This window comes from Lipophrys pholis (genome assembly GCF_963383615.2).
Source record: "Lipophrys pholis genome assembly, chromosome: 4".
NCBI lineage: Eukaryota > Metazoa > Chordata > Actinopteri > Blenniiformes > Blenniidae > Lipophrys > Lipophrys pholis.
Window position 1 is genome coordinate 24,807,973 of NC_137637.1, and position 26,217 is coordinate 24,834,189.

At 39.5% G+C, this 26,217-nt stretch overlaps 2 protein-coding genes across 2 annotated transcripts in view; both read right to left on the reverse strand.

The window, feature by feature from the left end:
* Nucleotides 1–121: 121 nt before the first annotated feature.
* soat2 (sterol O-acyltransferase 2) lies at nucleotides 122–14,194 on the reverse strand. Its single transcript, XM_080462351.1, has 16 exons — nucleotides 14,147–14,194; nucleotides 12,190–12,277; nucleotides 11,894–11,952; nucleotides 11,558–11,697; nucleotides 11,403–11,456; nucleotides 10,786–10,893; nucleotides 9,927–10,209; nucleotides 8,885–8,960; nucleotides 7,565–7,649; nucleotides 7,151–7,196; nucleotides 5,635–5,764; nucleotides 5,202–5,299; nucleotides 3,664–3,762; nucleotides 3,325–3,460; nucleotides 2,673–2,818; nucleotides 122–615 (listed from the first exon to the last, which is right to left on the reverse strand). The coding sequence occupies exons 2-16, from the start codon at nucleotides 12,263–12,265 to the stop codon at nucleotides 559–561; spliced, it is 1,593 nt and encodes a 530-aa protein (XP_080318477.1). The 5' UTR covers nucleotides 12,266–12,277; nucleotides 14,147–14,194; the 3' UTR covers nucleotides 122–558.
* A 3,178-nt stretch (nucleotides 14,195–17,372) lies between these two features.
* Nucleotides 17,373–26,217, reverse strand: part of kif5ab (kinesin family member 5A, b) — an 82,771-nt gene continuing 73,926 nt past the window's right edge. Inside the window, exons 27-29 of the mRNA XM_080460618.1 lie at nucleotides 21,732–21,759; nucleotides 21,265–21,377; nucleotides 17,373–19,386 (exon numbers count right to left, since the gene is read on the reverse strand). Of these exons, the coding sequence (XP_080316744.1) occupies nucleotides 21,278–21,377; nucleotides 21,732–21,759 (128 nt within the window). The 3' untranslated portion in view covers nucleotides 17,373–19,386; nucleotides 21,265–21,277. The remainder of the gene's footprint in view (nucleotides 19,387–21,264; nucleotides 21,378–21,731; nucleotides 21,760–26,217) is intronic.

Sequence of the window (26,217 nt, forward strand, 5' to 3'; positions counted from 1 at the left end):
AAACATGTCACACGCTGCAGCAGCCTGTCGGCACCAAGCCTGTTCTGACCCGCTTAATATTTGGAAAATCATAAAACGAATAAAGAAATGTAAATAAAAAAAGGCTTTCCTCCCCACATTTTGTAAGCACGTTAGGATTTATTATAAAAAGAGTAGAATAAAAAAAAACACGCGATTATACATTTTATCCACAGTAACAATTCTTTTCATCAAGTCCGTCAAGGGCTTGCTATAACATTTAGATACACACAATAATTTAAACAATCACACTTAACACTTTTCCATGAAGGATACCGACCAGTCTTCCACAGTAATGTGCAGCATCCAAAAGCTACTTTATAAAAAAAAAAATGTTTTGGATGCCCATACTCAGCTTATATAATACATTCCAGCAAATATTCCAGAAACAAGCAGAAACTCAATAGAACAAAGCTGAAGGCAGAAAGGTATCTATTTATATGTTGTTCAAGTTGTTGTCCTTCCTTGCGCTCACCCTGGTTCAGTCGATCGTTTCTTTCCTTTTTCATCGATCGCTCCAGCTGAGAAGGAAAGGCAGCTTTATGTTTGGTAGTAGCAGGACCACGATCGAGGGATCACCAGCTCCCAGACACTATTCTGTAGGGAAAGTGTGGAAAAAAAAAAATATTAACACATTCTCCTCCTTCTCTCTCTAGTTACAATAAGTGTAATCCTTTTATACATTGTGTCTGTGTGATTTAACATCCATTTATCATCTTATTTTACTCCTATATTTAGACAGCAGCTATCTGTGCTAAGCCATTCTGGGATGTGTGTGTGTGTGTGTGTGTGTGTGTGTGAATGTAGTAGTTCACAGTGGTGTAAGTATGCTAAGTGCATCTGTGCCCATCTGTCATGTAAATCCTGCGCATCAATGACTTCATCAGATGCGTGCTGGCTTTCAAGGGTTAAATGCATGTCACAGGTTTACGCACATCTGCTACTCAACCCATGTGTCTATGCCATACAAGCTTATGTGGGCAAATTGGGTGTGTGCATTTCTAAGAACAATTATGTCGACTTCATACGTGTCAACGCAAAAACAGGTTGTCTGTGTGGGAATAATAAATGACTTGGGTTGAAAAACTAATGACAGAGCTTGTATAATGAATCAGGGAGTGAAGCTACTGGTTGAGACCTGTTTCTAGGACGGTCTCGTCGAGTTAGTGACGTCTGTGTGAAGTCCAAGATCAGATTGTGCAAATTTGCCATGTAGTCTCCGTATAGGGAGGGACAGTGTGAGGCACGGAGCAAAAGGACGTTGCAGAGAGAGAAAAAGAGAAAGAGGGAGTGAGAGGCAAATATGATTGGCAATAAAAAAGATTATGTGGACAGCACAAATGCAAAAAAGGCCATGTCAGCAGAGTTTTGGGAGTAATTGAACCAATTCAAGACCTTTTTGGAAAACTAGTTTCCAGGAATATAAAAAAACAATGTGACATTTTGTAAATTCAAAAGGTACAAAATGTTAAGGCGATGTGGAGGAGGGATCCAGAAGCACATCAGGTTCAAATGAATTTTTTTAAGTGCAATACTGGGGGAAAAAATAGGTGAGGAGAAACACAAACAGTACAAAGTAGACAGGGGAGAACAGACTGACAAAACCTGGGGAAAACACACACATGCACGCATGTAAGCACACACGCGCATGAACAGAAACAACAGGTGATAATGATCAAGGACAATCAGGGAAGCAGAAGGAACGGGGGGGTGGGGGGGTTGGACAAGGACATGGAGCAAGAAGGACATAACACAGGCAGGAATTGTATAAGCAGACAGGGACTAAATGTAAGAACAACATGACATCAGGAAGCACGAGGGAATAGAAAACATGGAAACAGGTGTGACAACAAATCAAGAATTAAAAGCTACAGAGATCACTGTTTAGTATGGTACAATTTATTGAGGCAGTGATGTGTTGCAATTTAAAAGATGGTCCATCTCTTGTGGCAGGAAGCTCTTTTAACAGGAAATGGCTCTCAGTTTAATTTAACATTGAAACACAAGTTCATTCACCCTCTGGCCTCGTCTCCATTCGCGGGAAACTGGGGTTAAAGTACAATGTCATGTTGTTTGTGTTGTGCGGGTAACGAAACAAAATGACTTGATGGCTGGTATGAACGCCACAAAACAAGGGCAAAAGCTAATTTAACTAAAACTCTGTCTAAAGGGTACTTTTCACTTTCAATGTTTTTCTTCAGCTGACACAATTTAGCCGCAGCGGTCTTTACACTAAGCTTATATAGTTAAGTGTTGGAGCGGTTTCTACCTGCAAATGCAATAATCAAACTCTCAGAAGCAGATATAGAAGCAAATGTCTTAATGAGTTTGTTTTGAGTCCAAATTTAAGTAGACTCATTTAATGAATCTGGTCTCGCTGTTGACTTTGCTTTGTTGTCTGTGTTCTGCACGGTCGTTCTAATGGCACAAAGACAAAAGTTTGAGGTTTTACTGTACTTATTACTGAGAATATGTCTGCTTCTAACTGGATGTAGACAAACGTTATAAATAGGTTTTTTTTTCATTGCATCGTGATGAGCAGTGCAAAAATAACTTTCCTATATTCTTTATTATTCTGCCCGACACATCCAGTTGCCTTGCTGTGCCTGTAGCTGTTGCGCTACTTGCAAGAAACATGACGGTGCAGTACGTACCCCTGTTCGTGGGCAGTGGATCTGGGCGTACCACTCCTGGCAGTACAGAAACACCTGGACGCCCTGACCGAGGAAGAGACACGCCCACACGATGACGTTGAACATGGGGCTCTGCCGCTTATCATTCATGGTGAAGTTGAACACCACTAAGACAAAAGCAAAACAAAAAACAAAACACGGATGAATGCCGTTAGATGACAGGAGACCCGGAAAAACATAGTAAGATACACACAGAATAAGGAGAAATACAGTAAATAACCTCCAAACTTTGTCACTAATTACTGAGTCCCAGGGGAGAAGGACACACTCACAAGTGTACTGTTCATAAATATAATGAGAGTCCTCTTAAAAACCGTTAGTAAACGTCTGTTAGCGCAAATAATTAAAGATTTTAACTTTGAAGGCTTGAAGGCACCCTCCAGAATATAAAAGGGAACATTTACATATTTTTAACAAGCTATGGACGGGCAATTTAGACGCGCAGTATAAACTTTAGCTGTGATAATGATGCCATAAAATATTTATTTTCTTTTTTTGAAAAGGCTTTTAGATTATGGCATGGTCTTTCTGCAGCAGGGTGTGAGCAGAGTGAACAATATCCTTTGTTAATGCCTCAGTAACGATAGCTTGTGGAACAGTAAGTCCCCCGTACCTCCAAAGAAGCCAAAGAGAAACATCATGACGGGGTAGAAGAAGCCGAAGCCCATGGACAAAGCGTACTCGTGGACGATCGCAGAGACGATGAAGACGGAGAGCATGGCAGCTGCTCGAAACTTCCTTTTCGACAGCTGCGGGGTACAGAGGGAAAACAGAGGGGAGGTTTGGCACAAAGGTCACCCGGGTTAAGTGAGAGTTAAACCGCCAGATGTACTTCATCATGTGGCATGCTGCTTCGGGAGAGACACGAAACCCAACCGAAGAAAAGCCATCGATGTCGTGGTTAACATCATGATAACTGTCATTGTGTTCACTTATTTGCGCCACCGCTCACCCAGAGGAGGTCTCTGTAGCCGTAGTAATACAGCCAGTCGTGAACCACCACGTTCCAGGTCCGATAATAGTTGGCGAAAGATGTTGAATTCCACCAGTCCTGCACAATGTGAACAGAACCAAAACAAGAACAAAAGCATGACACCTGCTACAAGGCCTGAATAATGCTTGTAACTCCTGAGGAAAACTCATTGAAATTGTTCTGAATTCTATCATATGTAGAAGCTTTTTATTCACGCTGGTTTGGTTTTTTTCTGAAAAGATTGTGTTTGTCATGAAGCTAAACCTCAACCAGGCTCTATAGTCAGGACTTTACACTTGGAGCAGAAGACACGGTCCTCCTGTGTAAGACATTCAATCAGAGGGGAGATAAACTAGTTTGGGTTTTTTAAGTTGTCCTCGGATGATTTGTTTTGGTAACAAATAGAAAGAGTAGGCCAAAGTGTAAGCAACTATCTTCATAAGAAAAAAGATTAAAATGAGAATTTATTTGTTCATCTTGCTTTCGCCGGCTCAGTACTGTTTGAAAAAGAGACTGTATATCACTTTTTTCATTTTCTACAGCCACTATTATGAGGCTGGACTTTGGTTTTATTAATTTCTTCGACATCTGGTCCTTCAGTGTTGCAGGTAAGTTATTCATCAGAAGCTAAGCAGATTAACTGAAGCAACACTATATTAACATTGTCAGTTATCACATAGTGCAACAATTATTTCAATTGTTCTTAAAATGAAAACCATTTAGAAATACATATAATTTAAGTGAAATCGGGGTCATAGAATTGAAGGTCCTACACTCCCTGATCGGTGGCAACTTAAAAAACACTTAAAATCAATGGCAATTGGAGGGGCAAATAGGGTGGACAAGTAGATTATGGTAATCCCACCCCTGCTTGTGCGAGGGGGATGGGTTTCTCACAGGTATCTGGTGTCACACAGAAACCCACTGCCTATGTATCAGTGGGGGTACAATGGTCTTTCTATATTGTTTTTCACGAGCACCCGCCACTGGGGACTGTCCAATTTTTCTCCATATTGCCAGATTTTCCCTTATTGTGTAATTTTTTTTCTTCCCCCACAGGTTTCGAGTGAGAGAAAACAAAAAGATGCATAGGGCTATCTGCAGTGAGTTAATCAAATAAAAATACTGGAAAGTCCTAATACTCTGTGTCACTGTTTGGCCTTTGTAGAGGAGCATGCAGAGGTTGTGGAGCTGCACACAACACCAAAGAAATACTGGAATTTCACACCATAAGACACTTAAAATCATTATTCCTGATAACAAAGTTGGGAGTTTTGTTTGAATTTCAACCAACTTTTGCAATTTCACAGCATGAAGTGACTATAAAATGTTTTGGGGAAGGGGTGGGCAACAACAGGAGGAAGCAAGTGCACAGCCTCGTGTTCAGAAGCATAAATTAGACAGCTTGGGAACTTTCAAACCACCCCGCAGCAATTTCACTTGTCGTTAATCAGTTCCTAAAAAAACGATGTGTTCAGTGGCCAGCTGATGCCACTGAAACTTATGTTTGCACGCACCTTGTAGAACATCCTGTCGGCGAAACGCAGCAACTCTCCAAAGAGGTTCAGCCAACAGTGCAGGAAGGCAAAGAAACACAGGAGCAGGAGCATTATTCCTGAAACAGACAGTCGGTAAGATGTTTATTTGTTTTGGACGTTGCTCGCAGGCCTTCTCTGAAGAAGGGCAACTTGACAGGAATTCTCTGATATCAGCTCTTACTTAAATGACTATCAAATATGTTCGTCTTTATAACCTTTATCTCATTGCTTAGGATCTTTAATCTCATCATTGACTCATGAACACAAGAGCCTAATCTAGAGATAAGAGATGTCATGACCAGAAGTGACGTTAAAAGTGAAGTCAGAGAACAAGTTTATGTGACTTCCCGCTAACATTGACGGTCGGTAAAACTCCACGTATCTGCATGCATGTGTGAATGATTGAAAGTACCTGGTAATATGGAGTGGAAAATAGAGAGAACCATTCTTCGTTTGCTAAATGGTTGGTTGGCCTCGGCTCTGAAGAGGGGCACGCAGAGGCGCACCAGGATGAAGTAGCCGTAAAAGAGGGATCCCAAAATCTATAAATCGGGCATCAAAACAAGAAGAAAACAAAAATGTGAAGAACATGGTATAAAGGCTCCTTCATCAATTGTTTACATTTGGACCAAACCACACCCACTCCCCCGCCTCCCACCTGCTACATTACCTGGCTTGACCCGCCTCTCCACACCCCACCCACATGTTAATAATACACAGAAGGAAGCATCCACCGAGAAAATTATGTGGTTTAATGCAAATATTTGGACCATCAAAGATTAGGTCATCTTTGAAACAGAGCCTTTATTAAGAGGACATTTCAAATTAAATGCTTCAAAGTTCTTTTTTTTTTTTTTTTTCAAAGTACATTTACAATTTGAGTGAATATAAAACAAAACAGCGTCATGATAAGAATAGGTCAATGTTCATCACACCATAAAAATATAGTGAATGTGAAATGAAAACTACGATGAATTGAATCAGAGTATTTAAATAGAATAGACTTTATTAAACCGAGAGGGAAAATCTTTAAATTCGGTATACCCTGAAATATATTTAAGGGTAACTTTGCTTTATGTGTGGAGTTTGAATGTTCTCATGTAATATAGCTTTAATAAGATTATACATTATAACGATTTAATAGAAGGAAAATCTCTGAGGCCTTTTGAGCAAAGGTAATGAATGCAGCTGCAAGTTTAAAAGATCTGCAAAAGATGTGAAACACATTTATCGAGTGGGAAGAAAATTATCTGCACCAGGAACAAATTCCAAACAGTTGAGTTGTGGTTGCCTCTCATCAAATTCAACCCATGAGGGGAGCGCCCATCATACACGTGACTGAGGCTTTTATCACAGGACTTGCAGGTAGTCCGTGTAACAGCCGGTGTCAAAGTGCGTAGTGATATCACTATTACTGACCTGTGTGAGAGGCGTGCCCGGAGGTAGGTTATTTGACAGTTTGCCAGGAAACACTTTAACAATGCCTACTCTTTATGTCCTCCTGGCTACTGTTATCATTTTCAGGCATTTCATTTCCATGTTGCTGTAAATAGATTTAGCGTCTCATAATTATCTTGTACTTTACTCCCTGACCCCGCAACCCTGTAGAGGACAAGCGGTATAGAAGATGGATGGATCTCTGAGTTTAGCTTTAATTTAAAATGCTCTGAAAATTAGTTTAAAAACGTAATTTTTCTGTTGCTTGTTTTTTTTTTTTTTTTTTAATTACCAAAAAAAAAAAGTCTTCTTGGATGATATCGATAGTGTAATATTGAATTAAGATGACCCACTCCTTTACAGCGCTCATACTTGGAAAAAGGTTTTGCCAACCAAATAACAAAAACACCTGGAACACTTGTTGTTAATATTTTCAAATAAATTAAGTTTTTTAATTTAAAAAACACAGTTTGAGCAGAGTTTCAACTTACCATGCCAAGAGTAACACCAACATACTTCCATCGTATGTGGCTATTCCTGCAAAGAAAAACAGAAATACTTATGATCATGATATCAATGAGGGCTGAAAATGTCACGTTGCTTCTTTTTTACCATTTCTGAACCAGCTCCTCTGAGATAAAGTAAAACTTTAGACTGCATGCATACGATTGTTTTTATTCAATTTTTTCTTCCCCACCAGATGTTCCTTTATTCAAGCTGCATTGTGAAAGATTTTAAGCCACAGCAGACACTAAATGTTACTTGTTTGTTTTTAACAGCAGTTTTATGTGAGTTTTGTTGCAGAAGAATAACAAAGCTCCCGGTTTGTCCATCTGTTCACAAAACGGAGGTAATGATCCCGGTAAAAAGTGTAGGGACATGCAGAAGGTGGTGAAATGTCTTACCGAGGGTATGATTCCCTGTAGATGAGTGTTGGGCAGAAGAGGAAATACAGATAGCTGGAAAATGTTGGGAATCTGGGATTTTCTCCTATTAATACAAACAAAACTTTGTTAATATGATATGATTTTATCAGAATTAAACACGTCTTTTTGAAACATTTTAGAAAGAACTTGTAAATCTCTCATCTCAGCTTCACTTTTATTGTTCTCTCATGACGACCAACCACTTAACCATCTTTTTTTAATCATCAACTTTTAAAGCTTCACTGCGCCTTAATTTCCAGACTGGCTAACAGATGGCTGTCTTTCCAATTAAACAACACGAGCTTTATCACAAAATCATTAAACCATTATACTAAACTGTCTGCCTGATGCCTCCAAATTCTTTACCTTGAATTGTTCGCGGTAAAATAGAAGTATTCAGTGATAAAAACTGTTAGCAATTATCTGATCTCACTCCCTGTTTTATAGTGTGTAACTCACTCAATCACTCAGATTGTCTTTGCATTTGTTTGTATTCAAATAAATAAATGTAATCTTTTTTCATTTTAGTGGTACTGTTTTTCTTTTACAAATAACATACAGTAGCTCTTAATATTGTCAAGATATATAATAACGGGATCCTTTAAATCTTTTTACTGACATAAATGGAGAAATATATCCCATTTGGAGAATATTTGAATCTATTAATTAGGATATGTATTTAGTTTTGGTCTCGTTCACAACAGGAAAATGATTTCATTGTATATCATGTACTCGCTTTTACTGAAATGAACTCGGAAAAAAATATGAATGAAAACAGGAGACTGAGTCTTCAATAAAATAAGGTGAGATGACATTTTTTACACCTTGTACTGTTGCGTGTGATGAAAGTGTACAGTCATTTACGCAAGTGTACAATATTTAGTGGTGGTTTGATCTACAGTCGATGGATGAAAAACTATATTTCTAACCTCCCGATCATATTCAAACCACTATAAAGCTAAAACCATTTTAGTGTGGTTAATTTCTCTGTTTTATTCAGACCGATTCAGTTTGCTCTCGTCGACATTTCACTGTGAGGAGTAAGAAATTGTGTTTGGAACTTTTCATATTGTCTCAGTTTCTTTGCTTTATCTCCCTCTAACAGACCCGTACATTATCATCCCGTGAGACTAGGGGTTGTTTATTTATGTGAATGTTTTTGTTGTTAGTTTTACCTTCAGCGTTAATCATTAGCTGGGTAACGTGCTGCGTTCTGTTTATTGGTTTTGCTGTCGGGTAGCCACTGTGAGTAACGATCATGCCTGGAAGAGTAAACACACATGCAGTACAGTACTTTACCTTCCTTTGGTGTGTTTGTTATGATGCCAGGGGCCGTTTCTCTCAGGAAGGAGTAGGTTTTCATCAGGAATCGAATCTGACAGAATTGAATAAAGTCATTAGATAGATGGCAGTGTGTCATTAATATCAACTTCCAGTTTGCACATCTTTACTTCTCAAAGGAACAAGTGTCAAATTAACAACCCAGATCTTTTTGTCTTGAGCCTCTTATTTCTTTGAGTTTGACTCCTCAGTCGTTTCTATGCTCACGTCTTATTTAATTAATCAAGACAACGGCGAAGAGGGGAGCTGTGCAGCGTGACAAGCGAGGAGAAGCACAGTGGGGCTCAAACGTAATGCATCACAAATCTATATGAAACCCGGGGACTTTGTTTTAATCCCAGTCTGATATGAGCTTCATCTAAACAACATCTTCAGGATGGACTCGGGTCAGATGAGGACTGGGACCAGGTTTCCCTAAAAGATCTCAGCATCTGAGCGCTGAGATTATCTCACTCTATCAAGCGGAGCTAAAAATGATCTTCGTACTAACATGGCTCTTGAATACCGGGGTCGATGTAATAAAGAGGATGAGGAAGTATTACTGTATGGGTTTGTGATGTTCAAACGAGATCAGCATGCTGTCTCTTTTGGGATCTTTCCAGCTGGAGATTTCTCATCTCTGCCCGCCCAGCCCTCATATCACAACGTTGTAGCTGACGGTAATGAAAGTGTGTTGTAATAGTTGTGTTTTTCCTCCCTGAAACTGCCATGAGAGGGTTGTTTTTTTTTAAATTGGTGTCACATTAATAAAGTTGAATTGACTTCAATTGAATTCACAGTATCCCTTGCATCAAAAACACAAGCTGAAGAAAGCAACTGATGAAATGACACTGCATGAACTTCAGTTGAACTTTAAACCCTGAGAACTCTCTCATCTATTTTCTATATTGACGCCGAGATAGCTGACTCGCAGGTTATGTGAGGGTTTAAGAGCCATGTAGCCACTCACTAACAATGATTTTTTTTTATTTTTTCATTTTTAATGCAGACAATCTCTTACCTGCTCCAGGATCACAATGAAGCGGGAGGCGGGTGGCAGCTGGTGGTGTACAACCACATAAATTGGAAAAAGTCCCAGTATGAAGGTCTGTACAGTAGATAAGACCAAGCCCGTCCCCAGAGATAGTGCCAACTTTTGATGGAACTTGTGATACAATGAACCCCAAAACACCAAGGTGTAGAAGGGCACAAGCAAGGTATAACCAAACATGATAGTCCAGGCCCAGACGACGGTGCTGGGCTGCCCAAAGGCGTAGAACAGCATGTCGAACTCCAACACCAACCTGATGACGCATAGAAAACAAATAAAATAAAAAAAAATTGTAATAAATGACAAGAAATATTATGTATGCTTCTGATTATTTTTTATTATGTTACTAAACCCCTCCGGTGACGACAATAATATGTTCAAACTACCTTGTCGTTGCAAAGACTTTGCCTAATTCAACGTACGGGTGTGACATTATTATTTTTTATTTCGTCAATTTAACCGTACTAAAATCAATAGTGAATATATCAAAGAACCTGCACAGTCAGTTGCCTGCTGGCGCTTTTTCAATTGGGAAACATTTGCAGCAGCACACAACAGCCAAATCATTACTAAGCTGCCCAAAGCCACTGCAGAAATACTCCGAGGGATTGATTGCACTATCTTTGCGCTGCCAGATGAGCAGCCAGGCAGGCGGGGAAGGGCGGAGCGAAACACAATGCGGGGAAAAGGAAGACGATAAAAAGAAAGTAAAAAGTTTTTAAACACTTTTGGGGAGAGAGAGAGAGGTGTGATTATTTGTTATAGAGCTCAAAATGAGCTGGTGCCTTAAAGGTCCATGGACAGAAGCGTGTAGACAGACGACACAGACCTGCCCTGGTCGATGTAGTCGATGATCACGGTGCTGAAGAAGAAGATCAGGAGCACGGCTACGAACATGTGGTAGATGGTTCTGAAGTGGCTGATCTCGAACAGTTCACTGATGAAGACAAGAAAACACACAAAGTAGTTCTTAAAAAAAAAAAAAAGTTATATTTGTGTGAATCTATTGAGCTGCTTAAATGTTTGAGGATTTGAGTCATCAATTTACCCTTTCACAGTGATTCTTACATTTCTAAACACATCTATAATTTCATTTCAAGAGGGCTTCCAAATAAGTGCGCGCACAGATACTATGTTGAGTAGCCGACTAAATACCATCCAAATCAAGGAAAAATTCATTCAAGCTTGAGTTTCCTGAGGAAGGTAGCGTGTCTTTCCATGTTCCCATTTAACCAGGTATTAGACGTCTCAAAGCAATTTAAACAACTGAGTCAATTCTTGTGAAATGGCGGTAATCAGAGAAAAGGAAAACAGGAGAAATTGATCCCATCAGAATTTCTATCGTATTTTAAAGTTTTGCAATCCTATTAGATGAAAGTAGACCACAGTTGCTGCTCTGCGTTCAGATTGTTCTACATTCTGCTCTGCTTATGGGTTCATACTTACTCCAACAGCGAAACCCTGTCCATGAAAACCTTCTCACCATCCATCCGCTGAGTGCTAACAAGAAACAAACATGGGTTACAGCAGTGACGACAAACATATCTCCAACACGCAGGCAGAAAAGCTGAAGAAGAGAATGAGCTGTGCCTCTTTCTCACTTGGATGTCTGCTTGGTTGTTGTCTTTCCGTTGACTTTGGGCTGGCTGTCTGTGACGGGACGGATGGACTCACTCAGGGCTGTGTCCAGAATTACACTCATTTGCTCTTCGACCCGTTGCATGACTTTTGCCTTGACCGTCTATATGAGAGCACATAACATGGGGGGGGGGGGGGGGGGGGGGGGGGGGGGGGGGGGATGGTTTGTAACATCCTTGTGATGTTTTAGTATGAGGATGTATTACTGTCTGATAACACAAACTCTTTAATGCTTTGAGTGCAGATCAATGATCAGATTATTCTCTTTTCTCAGGAGTGGTAGAAGCCATTGACGTTACCTCCAAGTATTTTTTCAATTCCCTTTGTGCTTCTTCTTGCATATCGTCACTGTTTCCAACTGCGGGGAGAAGAACAGATGCGGTTGACCATTATGATTTATATGTACATTATTCCTTAAACTAAAAAAGTGTCTAAGAAAGCTAAGAGAGATGAGTTTGAGGAATAAATGTCAACCCCCACAGTCCATTTAATTACAGCTTTTTTTTATTACAAATTTATTTAACATACTTTAAATCTATTTTTTCTTCACTTTCCCCCTGAAACATGAATGACAAATCAGAGCTTTGCACCATACCATAGCTGGAGATGTCATCTGCCTCATGAGCATTGTTTCGACGTCGAAGTCCGTTGACTGTCTGTGTAGTTGTCATGTTGACAGTTTCCTACAAGTAAAGCAGAGGGACATGCTAATTAAAAGATGCAGATTAAAGTCAATAAAACCCTGTTGCTTAGTGAAGAAAAAATATGGCAAATTAAATTCAGGGTCAACAGCTACTCTTAAACCCTTTATAGTACGTCCAGTGATGTGCATCAACATGTAAACTTTCAGACTTTTAAACTTTTATTTGAAGGGTATATTGAGAGACTCTTCAGCATTAACTCTACAATTAAAACACACCATATGACTTATATAAAATGAAAACCATTCAAACGGATCAAAAATTGACATATTTTATAATTCATAGCTTGATTTTATCCACTACATTGGATACTTCCTGTAATATCTTTTGTGTGATTTTCAACAATCATGTCTTCACATTTTTAAACTCTATAGAGGTTTATTGTCCTAAAATATAATGTATTATTTGCAAGAAGAAAAAAAAAAGTTGTTTACTGGATACATCTGGCACAGTTGAATGCACAAGATATGTTGTATTGTAGTATCAAATACAGACTCCTTCCTGATGCACTGGCGGGGAGCAAAATATGCTTCTATAGTCGTCAATTTACAGTTGTCAGTTTGGAATAAACTGAAATGTTGACATTACCTCAGCTTAACATGCTCAATAGTCAGCTAAAGTCATGTAGTTCTCAATACAACCTCAAATAAGTAGAATTGCCTCTGTAATACATCAGGATACTTGGGGGTGTTATTTATGACTGCAAGAAACCTGCAACAACAGAACTTGACCTTGCGACACTTTTAATGTTTCTATATCTTATTCTCTGGTACAGTATCAGAGAAACCCACCAATAAATCTACTTGTTTAGAGATATGCTGATGCTCTCTGTAGACTGAATCACCACAATAAATTACATCAGGTCAGATTCTTCCTCCCATAAAATTGCTGCAACTTCACCAGACAGCGGTGCAACGCATCTACGTGGGGAAAAGTGCCGCAACAATCGCTAAGTGATTTAAGTTGGGTTTACTCTTTGTTGAAGTTTAATAACTCAGAGAGGCTCTTCAGCTGTAAAATGAGAGATTACATCAGGCCACTGGCCCATTGCTGGCAGGTTGCCTCATGTCAAAAAGAATTAATATTCCTGATAAGCCTCGGTGCCAGCGAAGTGATCTCACCCAATCCGTGACCTGCTCGTCTGGATGGGAATGTGTAGGCTGAGGTTTCTGAACGCTGGTAACCCTCAGCGGCTCTCCAGGACAAGAGTCATTATAGTTCAAGGTAAATAATGTAAACAGTTGATAAAACTACTTGTCCCCAGGAGAGCCCTACACACGATAGATAAGATACACACCACACTGTGAGAGAAGTTGCCTCGCAGAAAGAACTAAATGATACTGAGTGAAGGATCATTGATTAAAGGTCTTATTTATTATTATAAACTTGTATTGTGCTTCTAACTCCCATACTAACCCGATAAGTCCCATACTATTATTATTCGCTTCACATTGTACAACTTTCATACATTTCCTGTGGATCGACTATTTTGTACACTAGTTAAGTCACGAATGAAACGTTTACAAACTACAATAAATGTAATCACATAGAGAATTCACTGTAAGGTCTGATAAGAAATTAATCCCATCACTGTTGTAGGACTGCAGCTTTCATCATTTACCTCTGCTTGTTGTGTTCTCTTGATCAACTTCTAGGTTTGTTTACAGCAGTCACAGTGAGTTAGTGGTAATCGTTATCTTTGTCACATTACAATCCAGAACTGACCAAAAAGTTCCAGACGGTAGAAAATCCAGAAATGATTAAAAAAAGTGACAGATATCTGACACGGAGGTGTCAGTTGGATGTGACGTCCTGCATAAATATATGTCGTCGCATCATATCTGTACTCACAGTGTTTCCGCCTGGGGCTCAGCCTGCAGTCCGCTGGATGGTTTCCGCTGATTGAGCTGCTGGAGCAGGTTTAAGTAGGTGATCTGCAGTCTGGCCTTTAGTCAGTTGCTATTCTGCACTTTGCCCTCCTGACTCCTGCCCTATTCCGCTGTCCAGCCCTCTCGTCCCCTACGCTGAGGGATGCATGAGGGCATGAAAACCAAGACTGGAACCAAACACTTGCATGATGTATGAAGTGTTTTACACAAAAACATTATTTTGGTGTTGCTGTTTTTCTGTTTTGTTTTGTTTCTTAAACTGATGTACCAAGGCATTTTAAGGTCTGTACCACTTTTAAATCATATTAAAAGTTAGGATGCAGGACAAAAATAACACAAAATGCTCTAAATTAAAAACCATTGTTGTAAATTGATCAACTGTAAATAGACGTGACAGCGTATGCAGTGTATCAATGTTGCTTTCTTTTATGTATGTCTTATTGCTGGTCGTATCACAAATTGCTCCTTGGGGATCATAAAGTTCACTTTGAGCTTCAGTGTTGTGCAGATTAGTGAAAATCTGGAATCAAGTACAATTACTCGTGATTATTGCAGATAAATGATCACTACTTACTTAACAGGGCTGCCAACCGTCGCTCAACTTCTCGTGTTTTACATTGAGCAGCAGGAAACCTGTGGGTCAGGGAAATGCCTTTTCCCACCAGTACAAAGATATTTCATACACAGAGAGTCTGATATATAATATACAGTAAATAAAATGAATAGCTGTATAATAGTGAAGCCACGACAGTTAATTATTTAGCAGTTTTTAATTTAGAGATTCCCAATTGACACTAGGAGACACATAATTTGGCAGATGGTTTGTTTTCATGAGTAAATCTCCAGCAACAATCTCATTCAGTCTAAATTTGCTTTATTCTGCTGGTTTTGACACAATACAATGGGTTTTTCGTCACATAGAATTGGAACATTCTACACTTTGAGATATGTCACGAAGGGAAAAACAACGGCAGCGATGACACAATGCGAAGGAAAACTAGTACACAGGATCGTTTTATTGAAATGGGTTTTAATGAGATAACAGTGCTGTTTCTCAGAAGCTACAGAGGAGGGGACTCCATGCACTAAGTCACACCGCTATAAACAAACCAAACAACGCACAATTGTATTAACACAGTTTGCCTCTGTTTTTTTTTTTTTTGTTAACCACTCATTTATCAGTTCTTTTTCTGCATATTTAAGATACCATAGAACACAATACTCATCTTGCCAGTTTCTGTCTTTTTTTTCTTCAGATCGGTCAAAATTCAAGATAAACATAGCGCGAGCAAAGAAAAAAAAAATATATACTCTCAGTCTTCCAAACGTACAGATCAATATGCAACCACAGTGCATGTGAGGAGAATATTTGTTTATGTTGATCAATAGCAGGTTGAGATACGAGGCCATACACATTCAATTCATGGTTTCTCGAGGTCAAGTAAACAGACATTAAAAAAAACAACAGCGTTGTGATAGATTAAAGAGAGATGAAAACCAAGTAACAGGGATCCTAATAATTGAATAATATGGTAAAATGCTGCGTACTTTTCTGATAAATCACAATCCTGCAGGAGAAGAGAGGAGCTGTAACAAGCGACATCATGTTGATGAGGGAAAACAGGATTCCCTCAGAAAATTAGTGTCAATGGAAAAAAAAAAACGAGACAACCTTCTCTCTTTTAGTATATGGTCATTCAAATAAAGGAAAAGCACAAAATGCACTTGATGTTATTGTGTGCATCCACGCATCATATTTCATCTTGATTGAGATTAAAGGGGTTCAATCCGGGGGCGTCAAACTCATTCTAGCTCAGGGGGTAAAAACAGGCCAATTTGATTTTGAGCGAGTCGGTACAGTGATAACACAAAATATCCAGATTATTTACTGTGCTATATCCCAAGACGTAGGAACACTTGGTATAAAAGTCTGCATTTAATCTCTCGTCTGTCATTTTTAATGATACATTCTGGTTCAAAATACTTTCTGATACATCCAAAAACTCAACAAGTCTGCTGAAAGAGCTGAGGTTCTGTTTACCACAGTGTTTTACTTCAGGATGAGTGTTAGCAAAAGTCACAAACTCCCCCTCATTGGCTTGGCAATGGAATGGTAAGCAGCTTTCAGTGCTGCATCCCTCAGCCCTCAACCCCTGGTCTAGTCACTTCATGAGTTCAGGAGGTTAAAAAAATATATGAACTTATTTGTAGGTCCCTCCAACGCAAACACATGATTTAGTGATTCCCTGTATTTCCTCTGTCAAGTATATCATCTGTGCCCGAGCAATAAAGGTTATTTACCCTGTCACTTTAAAATGGTCAGTTTTGCTTAAAGAGCAGATAAAAAATAGCGAGCAATACACTCATTTGAAGACAGCGTCTATTTTAACTACGATACACACAGACACACACACACGAATGGCACAGACGCTCCATCGCCAACTCCCTCATCCCGACTGTCTGGTCGGGAGTTTAGTGGAGGGAGTGTGACGGGGGCACAGGGAGCAGGGGGGAGGGGGGCAGCACAGGAACCCATCAGTGTGTCAGTAGCCAATCAACTTATCTGCTCAGATAATTCTGACTGATCCCAAGTAATGCAGGAATCATGACGTATCCGCATGCTGGGGTCAAAGATCAGATGCCTCACGGGCAGATGATACACCGGAGTGTGTGTGTGTCTGTGTGTCAGCATTATAAGACGCAACCATATCAGCTCCCGATAACCTGCAGTGGCTCGGCGCAGCCTATATAGGTTACTATAGAGCACCGTCCTCTCCCCATGAGTCACTACACTCTTTGAGCTTTGGTTTCTCTCTGAGGCGGTTCAGCAAAGAACCGGATGCTTTATATAATCTCCTTAACAAATAAATTTTTGAGCAGCAGAATCCCTTGTGCATACATCTTCATTCACTGACATTTCTGAAATCTTTATCCTTAAAGAAAAAAAAGTTCACATTCACAAATCTTTTATAAATTAACAGTAAATTACCAATAAATAACAGTTTTTGCTAAGCTAACAATAAATACTATTTTCCTTTCTAACTAAAACTTGCTGTATAAAAATAGTTGCTACACTTTATTCACTCTGCCATGCTCGTATGATGACATGATGATGACTGAATAGTTCACAAACGATTCCTGACAGGCAGTTTCTTTTTGTGTTTTTTTTTTTTTTTTTTTTTTTTTTTTAAATTAAGGAATGATTTACAGCTTTTAAGTCTCTTTACTATGTCACAATGAGTCAATCATTGTCAGCTTGTTTTTGTTCTCGACTTTGAGCCCGATGTAGTTTTCAGATTAGTTTAAGCAGGAGCTGCGAGTCAAAAGTCAAACATGCGGCTGCGTTGTGTTCAAATAGTACATTGTGTTTTATCTCTGTGGGTCTTTCTTCTTTCCTGACAACAGAACAGGCAAAAGCAGCAAGATTAAACATTGTTTTTCAAAAAGAAAAGAAATGTTAGACGTCAGTGGATTATTTGGTTTATGATCATTATAAACGTAATGAGTGAAAGCACTGTAATACAGTGTGTTGTGGAATTACTGTATATACTAAATAAATCATCCTTTGCATAATCTGAATAAAACAGGGCAAAGGTTAAAACGTCTAAATCAAGGGTCGGGTAAATTTTCAGTGTCTGTGTTAGTCTGGTCCAACAGCCTCCAAAATATATTATGTTGTTGCCATGACTACGGACACTAGCTCTCAAAATTCAATTCATTTGAGCCACTTATTTGTGCTTTATCGATTATTTCTTTGTTGTAACAATGTTTCTTGACAATAAATAATACACTTTTGGAAAACAGGGTCATTTCCCTTTCAAATGGTCCCTTTTTCATAAGGAACATGTATTTGTGGAATGGCCAGACAGCTTTTATTTGGTACCAAACACAAGTTCCCTCCTTTTTTGTGCATACACACTGTATATTTGGCTAATATTTAACTGATGGACTGTTAAGAAGTCACAACTCAGAAATGCAGCTTTCAGTTTGTCAAATGTTTGAAAATCTAATACAAGAAAACACAATTACAGAAAAAGACCAAAACCAAGCAGGAAACAAAATGCTGGAGCTTTTAAAGCCTGTTCTGTCTGTCTTATTCCGCAAACACTGTTAAAAATGCATCAGTCAGTTACACTTGGGGATATTGTTTCAATTCCAATTCCACACATGCTGTCCTGTTGCTGTGAATACTCGCTAGAGCACCGAACGGGTCTTAATCCAGGGCTGGAAATAGCCTCTGACAAATGCACGATTTGCTCTGCTGTGAGAAACAATTGGTCAAAACCCGCAGCTTACCTTTTTAGAAAATGACCAAGACTTGCTCAAAGTGAATCCATGCATTCACAGCTTGATCTGACCTTAAATGTTTACCTAGAGCCAGAAATAAAAAATCAAAAACTAGTGGAATACAGTACAGAGCGAGGGCGGTGTTTGATCTTTGAATGCTTTTTTTTTTTAATATCCTCTGGAAAATATTTTGTTTTGTACTGTTTTTCATCATTTCACCATAGTGATTCCCCTCTCAGTCCCTTGTTTTCCCCCCTTTTTTTTTCCTGAAAAATGCTGACCAACATCAAAAATCAACATGCAGTCAAAAGTATAAATATCAGTGCTGTTGGCACAAGGTTCACACAGTTTTGTTTTTTTTGAAAGAATGTTGTTTCCGTTTATTTTTCGTCCATATATTCATTCATGATTATACTATTGTTATTCATAATAATAATGCTGATGAACTTCATTTCACTGTTAAATGCACTGGCTTAATGTCCACATGTCCATCACAGTGACACACAGCACACCCTAGTGGACGCCCACTACACTGCACCTGTTCTCCCTCTAACTCTGTTAGTGGTCCCTTTGTATTTAAAGTCATGGGAGAGGAAGTGTAGCAGCAGTCTGGGTGCTGGCTGACAGGTTGGGCATTTTGGATGCAGTGCTTGCCAAACTGTTACCCACACACAAGCACACGCACGCACGCACGCACGCACGCACGCACACACACACACACACACACACACACATAACGCATCATAATACGGACAGGAGAGATGGTTGAATGTGAGCAAGCTGGGTGCAGAGCAGACACACAGGAGGTCTGTTTACAGCAGGTGAAGATGGGGGAAGAAGGGAGGGGAGTCTGGGAGGACAGTGATCAGCTGCATGCAGATTTACACAGGAGGTCTCAGACAAAAAAATGTCTGCCTGTAGAGAGAGAGAGAGAGAGAGAGAGAGAGAGAGAGAGAGAGAAAGAGAGAGAGAGAGAGAGAGAGAGACAAAAAAAGTGAGAGTGGCAGTCAGAATCAGGGAGAGTAAAATCTGTTAGAAACGAAGAGACAGCAGCCAGTGAGTCACACTAACATTGCCAGAAGGAACATGTCTCGAGTCATTTAATGTCTGGTGTCTGGTTGTGTTTGGGAAATGCACGGAGCACTCACTCCTGGGTGAGATTGTGAGATTGTGAGAAAATTCACAGTTTGTAAAAATTCACCTGCAAAAACTTACATACATCTACTCCAAACACACAAAACCTAGAACCCTTATAGCAACTTTATACATTTAACCACATATAATTTGTAGAATGATAATTCGATATTCAAGTACAACATGAGTCTGAAATGTTGAAACGAGGTCAGCTCACCCAGCTTCCCCTTTAGCTTCAAGCAGAGAATAAGTATTAACTTTAAAGCACAAAAAGAGTAGCACCAAAAAAATTGTAAAGGGAAGTAAAATCCTGGCAGCAGAGATAATTTAATTCTTTTTTCTCGTAGGGTCTTTCCCAAAGCTATAATATTTTATATTATAGTAAACCTCAGATGGGATTTAGAAGTAATTCCAAAAAAAGGAGGGGGGGGGGGGGGGGGGGGGCTGATCCCAGACAGATGCTGTTTGTTAGGCATTTTTGTGTCTTACTGAGCACTGAGAGCATCCGTGTATTTTTAGAGCGGGAGCCCCCAGGAAAAAATTTTTTTTAAAACATAAAAAAAAGCATTGACAGCTGGCAGCTGCACTTGTCCCCCAGCACCACAGAGCCGAGGCGAATGTCCTCTGAGGCTCAGGAATGCTTCATAAGTCAACGTCCAACACAATACACCACCTAGAAAGCCTTCTGAATAATATGAAGAATCAGTTTCAATTTGCTGTTTCGTGTTATTCAGTCTCTTCCTACTGCTGACACATTTCAGTGAACACACACATGCCATTCAGCAGCTGACCCATCCCAGGACCATGTTTACTGGTGCACGCTGCTTCTTGTGGAGCATCTCTGAAAAAAATGTCTTGTGCTTCACAATTTATACATTCTCACCAAGTTAAGCTGCCATTCATAGCAATTATTTTCTTTTTTTTTTTATAATACACAGTTTTATATATCAGATGCAGTGAAAAAAGAAAATGTAAAGATTTTTAATTTTCTAAAGTTTACTAATGTAGTAATGGAGATACTTTAAAGAGTTTGTCAAAGTACTGACTCAACTTAAAAAAGAAAAGAACTTTTACTTTGATGATGGTTTCTTAAGGCATTTTGAACTTTTTTCATCGTGTGAGTCATATACAAACATGAATGCGTTCATGCACACACATATAAATATTATCTATTGTAACATTAGTATTGTCGGTGTGTACACAGAAGCTTAAACATCAGCAATGACTCAAACCATGATTCAACTTGGATCAGAGTTTGGTGTGAAGTTTCCATTATTTACTAAATCTGACATTTCAAAAAAAAAAAAAAGATAACTTGGTCTTTTTTAAAACACAATGAATTCAATTCAACTTTCATTTTGGAAAGACTTTTTGTCAGCTTCTTTGATCCTTTCTCTGTAACTGGTAAGTCATCATCATAGGTTAAAAGGTTAAAAAAGAGTAAAAGTAAGAAGTTGTGTAAAAAGTAAAGAGAAGTACGGATACCTGAAAATCCATCATGGAGTATAGATCATTTGTAACTCAGACCAGCTGCCATTACGAAAATGAAGCAGAGCTGCTGCAAAAGCTTCATTTAGTAGTTTCTGTTGAAAACTTATCTTCTCCTAAGAAATCTGACATTTTATTACAAACGTCCTCAAACGTTTCTGTGTTTCTTACCTGCTGCTCAGCATTAGCTGGTTGAGGCCTCTGGGCGCAGGCCGTAGAGTTTGGATGGTTCCTGATTGTCACAGACATCAGTTCTGGACACAGAATTCACATTCAGACACATGCTAACGCCACGCAGGCCAGTGCAGCATCGCCATCGGCAGCAGCGCAGCAACAAGGAGGGCAGCGATGGAGCAAGAAGACAGTGAGGGAGGCAAATCAGTGAATCAGTGATGTGAAAAGCACTCAGTCCTAAAACGCAGGAAGGGATCAGTTCATGCAGGGTTAATGTGGCGGTGTAGACGTTCAAGGTGAGTCACCGTCTCCCCAAATAATCTCATTAATATAGAAATACTGGCTAACGATGAGACTTAAAATGTATGCGTGTCCCCATGAAAGCCAAGTGTAAGACAGCAGCAGACAGCAGCAGCAGCCGCAGCTGTTGTATTGTCATCAGAACCAGGTGTAAACACTCTTACCTGTTGTCATTGATATCTGTGGTGTTTCCTGTGGACAGAGAGAGTGCATGAGGACGCAGGCAAGTGACAAGTGCACCGTGACAAGCACAGCGGTGTGCAAAGGGAGGGAAACGTGAGTTTGTAACAGACACGGAAGGGTTTTAACAAAAAAAACAGCCCAAAAGTCACTGGAGATAGACGGTTTTGGCTCAAGCAGCTGCATAATGTGGCAGTCATCACACAAGGAGATTTCACACTTGAATGAGTAAACAAGAACATCGTGAGCACTATACTGATCTGGCAACTCTGTCGGTGCGGCAAACTCTTTTATTCAAATTGGAAGAACAGAGTGGCTATTAGAATACATTGGCAGAATAACTACTTTTACTGAAGTAACACAGATTTTTTTTTTTTGTAAAGCAAGTAAAATACATCTGTCAAAGTTGGGAGACACCAACGTAGATCATATTTGTTCCCCTTGTACACATCCACCATTGCGTTCCACTGTTTTTCTCGATGTTGGCAGAAGTTATTTCACGCTAACTGACCAAAGCAACTGGTATTTTCAAGATTTATAGGATCGAAACATGGATCATTAAAAGCTAATATAACCAACCAAACGTGTAATTTTCTGTTAGAGACAGTTTTTCTGCCGTCATCATTACTGCTTGTACTCCAGGGTGCGATTTGACGGGTGGAACAGGTGAGATATACTTCCCCTGTGTGTGTGTGTGTGTGTGTGTGTGTGTGTGTGTGTGTGTGTGTGTGTGTGTGTGTGTGTGTGTGTGTGTGTGTGTGTGTGTGTGTGTGTGTGTATTGATATACATGTATTTGAATGTGCAAATACATTTGTATGTATTTATACCAGGTGAAAATATAACAATGGATAATTTTGAAGGGATACACACTGATATAGTGTTGTGCAGAGTATGCATATATTTGATAATAGCTATGGTATTACAGCAGCCAAGAGCTAAAAAGTGGTAGGAATAAACGAGTGTGCACTTCTTCCTCATCCTTTTTTGAACAGTGTACACTAGAATTTGCTTGACTATTTTCTTTAATTGTTGTCTTCCTATACAGTACACATTAAAGTGAACATTTTATTGTGTTGTTATATATTACTTTGAAAGTGGAAACTTTAAGAATAAGCCTCTACACCCTGGACAACCTTGTCAGCTTGACATTTCTCACATTTAATAGCTTGTTTTCTGAAACACAACATTGTGAAACTTAGGTTTTTTGAAAATATAGCGATTATTTCATTATGTTTACACTTTTTTCGGGGGGGGGGTTGCTTTTTTTACCTCCCAATGTCAAAAACATCCAACTTTTGCTTGCATCACAAATTGCACCGATAATGACAACAATAACCATAAAACCACAAACCCCTTGACAGTGGCCGTATAACAGAGTAACTATCAGTTGTAAACTGGACATTCCTCTAAATGTAGTTTCTTGGCTCACAGTTTCATTCTCGAATGCCTGCTGAAAAAAAAAAGATTTTGCATGTGTGACATGTCAAAAGTCCTCCTCATCACAGCAGCGAACACATTACTACAATCCACCCAGGCTCGCAGCGCCTGAACTACTCCTCTGACAGTCACTTCAAATATCATCCACTTACTTTTTTTGGTGTGACACAATATTATATTGATAACAAAACAACAGAAGTGTTTCGTTGTTGCTCAGTATTTGTTAAGTCTGAGTGGTTTTCTTTATTGCATAACATATTTATGTTGTACTGACTATGATCAAAATATTTCATGATTGACTTTTAGAAAGAATAGTGAGATGTAAAGACTTGGTTCAACTATATTACAGTATTATGATATTTGACTTTTCTCATCATACATACAGCGTATGCCATATGCACATATAACAAAAACAAAAGTTTGAATGTGCTGCAATTTTATGATTTTATGATACAGACAAAAGATTAAGGTAGATAAAGTCAATTGTCTAAGTTTTTTTTATAATAGAATGACTGAATCCAAACTGCTGGTTTCCACACTGAATATGAGCAAGTTGCTAAGTCTAAAAAAAGCAGCAACAAGGACAAACCATTCAGAAAACAATACAGTGTCCGTCTATTTCTGTCTGTGATTCTGACTGTCATGTCGGTATCTTAAACACTTGAATTAGGAAATGAGACATTTCGGGTGCAGGGCTGAAGTTCAGAAAATATTGTGCATATAAACAGTAAGAATCCAAGAGCTTATGAGGGGAACTCATTAACTGCAGTGCAATATAGTGCAGTACTAAGATTTATGAATACCACAGCTGCCAGTAGTGAATTAAAGTTTAAATAAAAATGCAAGCGCCATAGAAAAAGCTTGATAAATGTAAAATAACTCAGTAACATCCATCCATCTTCTATACTGCTTAATCCTGTGCAGGTTCGCAGGGCGGTGGAGCCGATCCCAGCTAACTACGGGTGAGGGCAGAGTGTAACCCAGACTGGTCGCAAGTCCAATAACGCAATAACACCCTGATTAAAAACGTCCAGGTTTTGCATCACAACACCAGCTGATGCTGAAACAGATTGATATATTAGCTTTAACCTTTGTTTGTGACTTTTAACGATATTCCTGGCGAATCTAAGCGGGTGTGGTGTTGCTACACAACTCAGCAACTGTCACCGTCAGGTCAGAGGCTGAGGTGGCCATCCAGCGTGTCTGTCGCCTATCAGTGTCTGCCTGAGTAATGACACCGCCAGCCTAATCTGTCTCCCCCAACAGTCTGTCGCTGATGGCTGCAAACACACAAAGACGCACTAAAGCATCAAATGTCTCGGCATAATCTGGTTGGACTTTCAAACCTCTTTTTAGAAAAAAAGTTAAAAAACGACGGCGCGATCTTAAGCGAGGGATTCATGAGAAGGTCGTTACAAATGCAGGGTACTTCGTTATCATGCTATGCAAACTAAAGAATAAAGACTCAACATGTTGCAGTTGTGTTGTTGGTATCGATGATATGGAACAGGTGTCTCTGGGAGCCCCCTTCTAGTCACTACACAGCAACAAGTAGGAGGGGATAACAGTGCCCAATAGAAGAGCTCCATCATATTTTCATTGATTTGAATCAACATCAGTCCGCTCTGTGGGCCCCCCTGCCAGCTCGGGGCCCGAGGCAAATGCCTGCCTTACCTGCCCCATTGCAAGGTCTCTGCACTGCACACAACATCGAGATCAGAGACGGAAAGGCTCTCTGATCTGCTCAGGCACTCTTAAAGGAGTCATATTATCCTGCTTTACAACACTTTCACATGGTCTCGTTGGTCCAAAAAACGTTGTTTTCAAAGTTTATAGCCCCCAATCCAGCTTTTCCTTGATTCCCAGCTATTTGAATATTGGATCATAGGAGCTGCATTCAAAATCAGTTGTGTCTGTGTGAGCTGGACTGGCTCCGCCCACACATGCCCTTCTTGTGAAGAGGAGGAAGTACTTCCTCTCATGGTGCCATGTGCCCAAGCAGAGCTGTCTCATTGTGGGAGGGTCAAAGGGAGGGCCTACCTTGATTGGGATTGGCTAAACCCCTGATGACACGATATAGGTTTTGATTTCTGATTCACTCATTGGAGCAACACACTTTTAAAAAATTGAAACAAGTCAGGGAGAGATATCAGACTTTCTTCACTTCTGGGGCGTCATCCCGGGTATAGGGATGCATATTACTGTTGGAAAACCACTAGAAAGTGAATTTAGCATATTATGACCCCTTGAAACATCAACAAACCTTCTCGAAGCAGAGCTGTGCTGCATTTACGTCTTCGTACTGTTTAGTCTCACAGTGACAATAATCACCCAGGATGTTTGGAGCCCATGTTTTTAGTCTAACTGTTCTGACTGTTGATTTTATATTTGCATTTGTTTTTGTTCCTTTTGACTGTAGTGTTACAGCATTTATCTGCAATTTTTGTACCAGAATACATTTTGCTAAAGTCAGGAAAAAAAAACAGGGTGCCTCTGTGCAAAACGCAAGCGCGACACACATTCTTTCATCCCATGCTCAGAGATAAATTAATAAACCAAGAATGGCAGAGCATGTCCCTAAGGCACCACAACTGTAGCCCTGCTGAGACAGTACAATAAATTGCACCATCAGGTTTTTGCACATTTATTCATTTAATTGTTTTTAACTTGATCGTATTGACTGTATATCTTTTGTATTTGTGTGTATCGTTTTTGGTTGTGACTATACTTTACTGCTATTATTGTTAAGATTTGTTTTTTGCAGTTTAATCCACAACACTTTTCTCTCAAGGGATACAACTAGACTTAAACTTGTGTCACTTATTTTTTCCACTTAATCACAGCGTTTAGTGAAGTTTTTCTGGCACCTGCTTGGGATGTGGGAATTAAGGATCTCATTCATGTCATTTAAAATCAAGTGGTCCGTCACATTCACCCATTCAAAAACCAAATGGTGGCGGCTGCCGTGCGGGGTGCTCAACCTCCATTGGAGGCAATTTAAGGTTCAGTGTCTTTCCAAAAGACACTGACAG

Coding starts and splice junctions, on each gene's coding strand:
- soat2 (XM_080462351.1), bottom strand. CDS start 12,265: ATGACAACTACACAGACAGTCAACGGACTTCGACGTCGAAACAATGCT. Junction 7,197..7,564: donor TACAGGGAATCATACCCTCG/GTAAGACATTTC, acceptor TTTTCTTTGCAG/GAATAGCCACATACGATGGA. Junction 616..2,672: donor TCCACTGCCCACGAACAGGG/GTACGTACTGCA, acceptor CTTTCCCTACAG/AATAGTGTCTGGGAGCTGGT.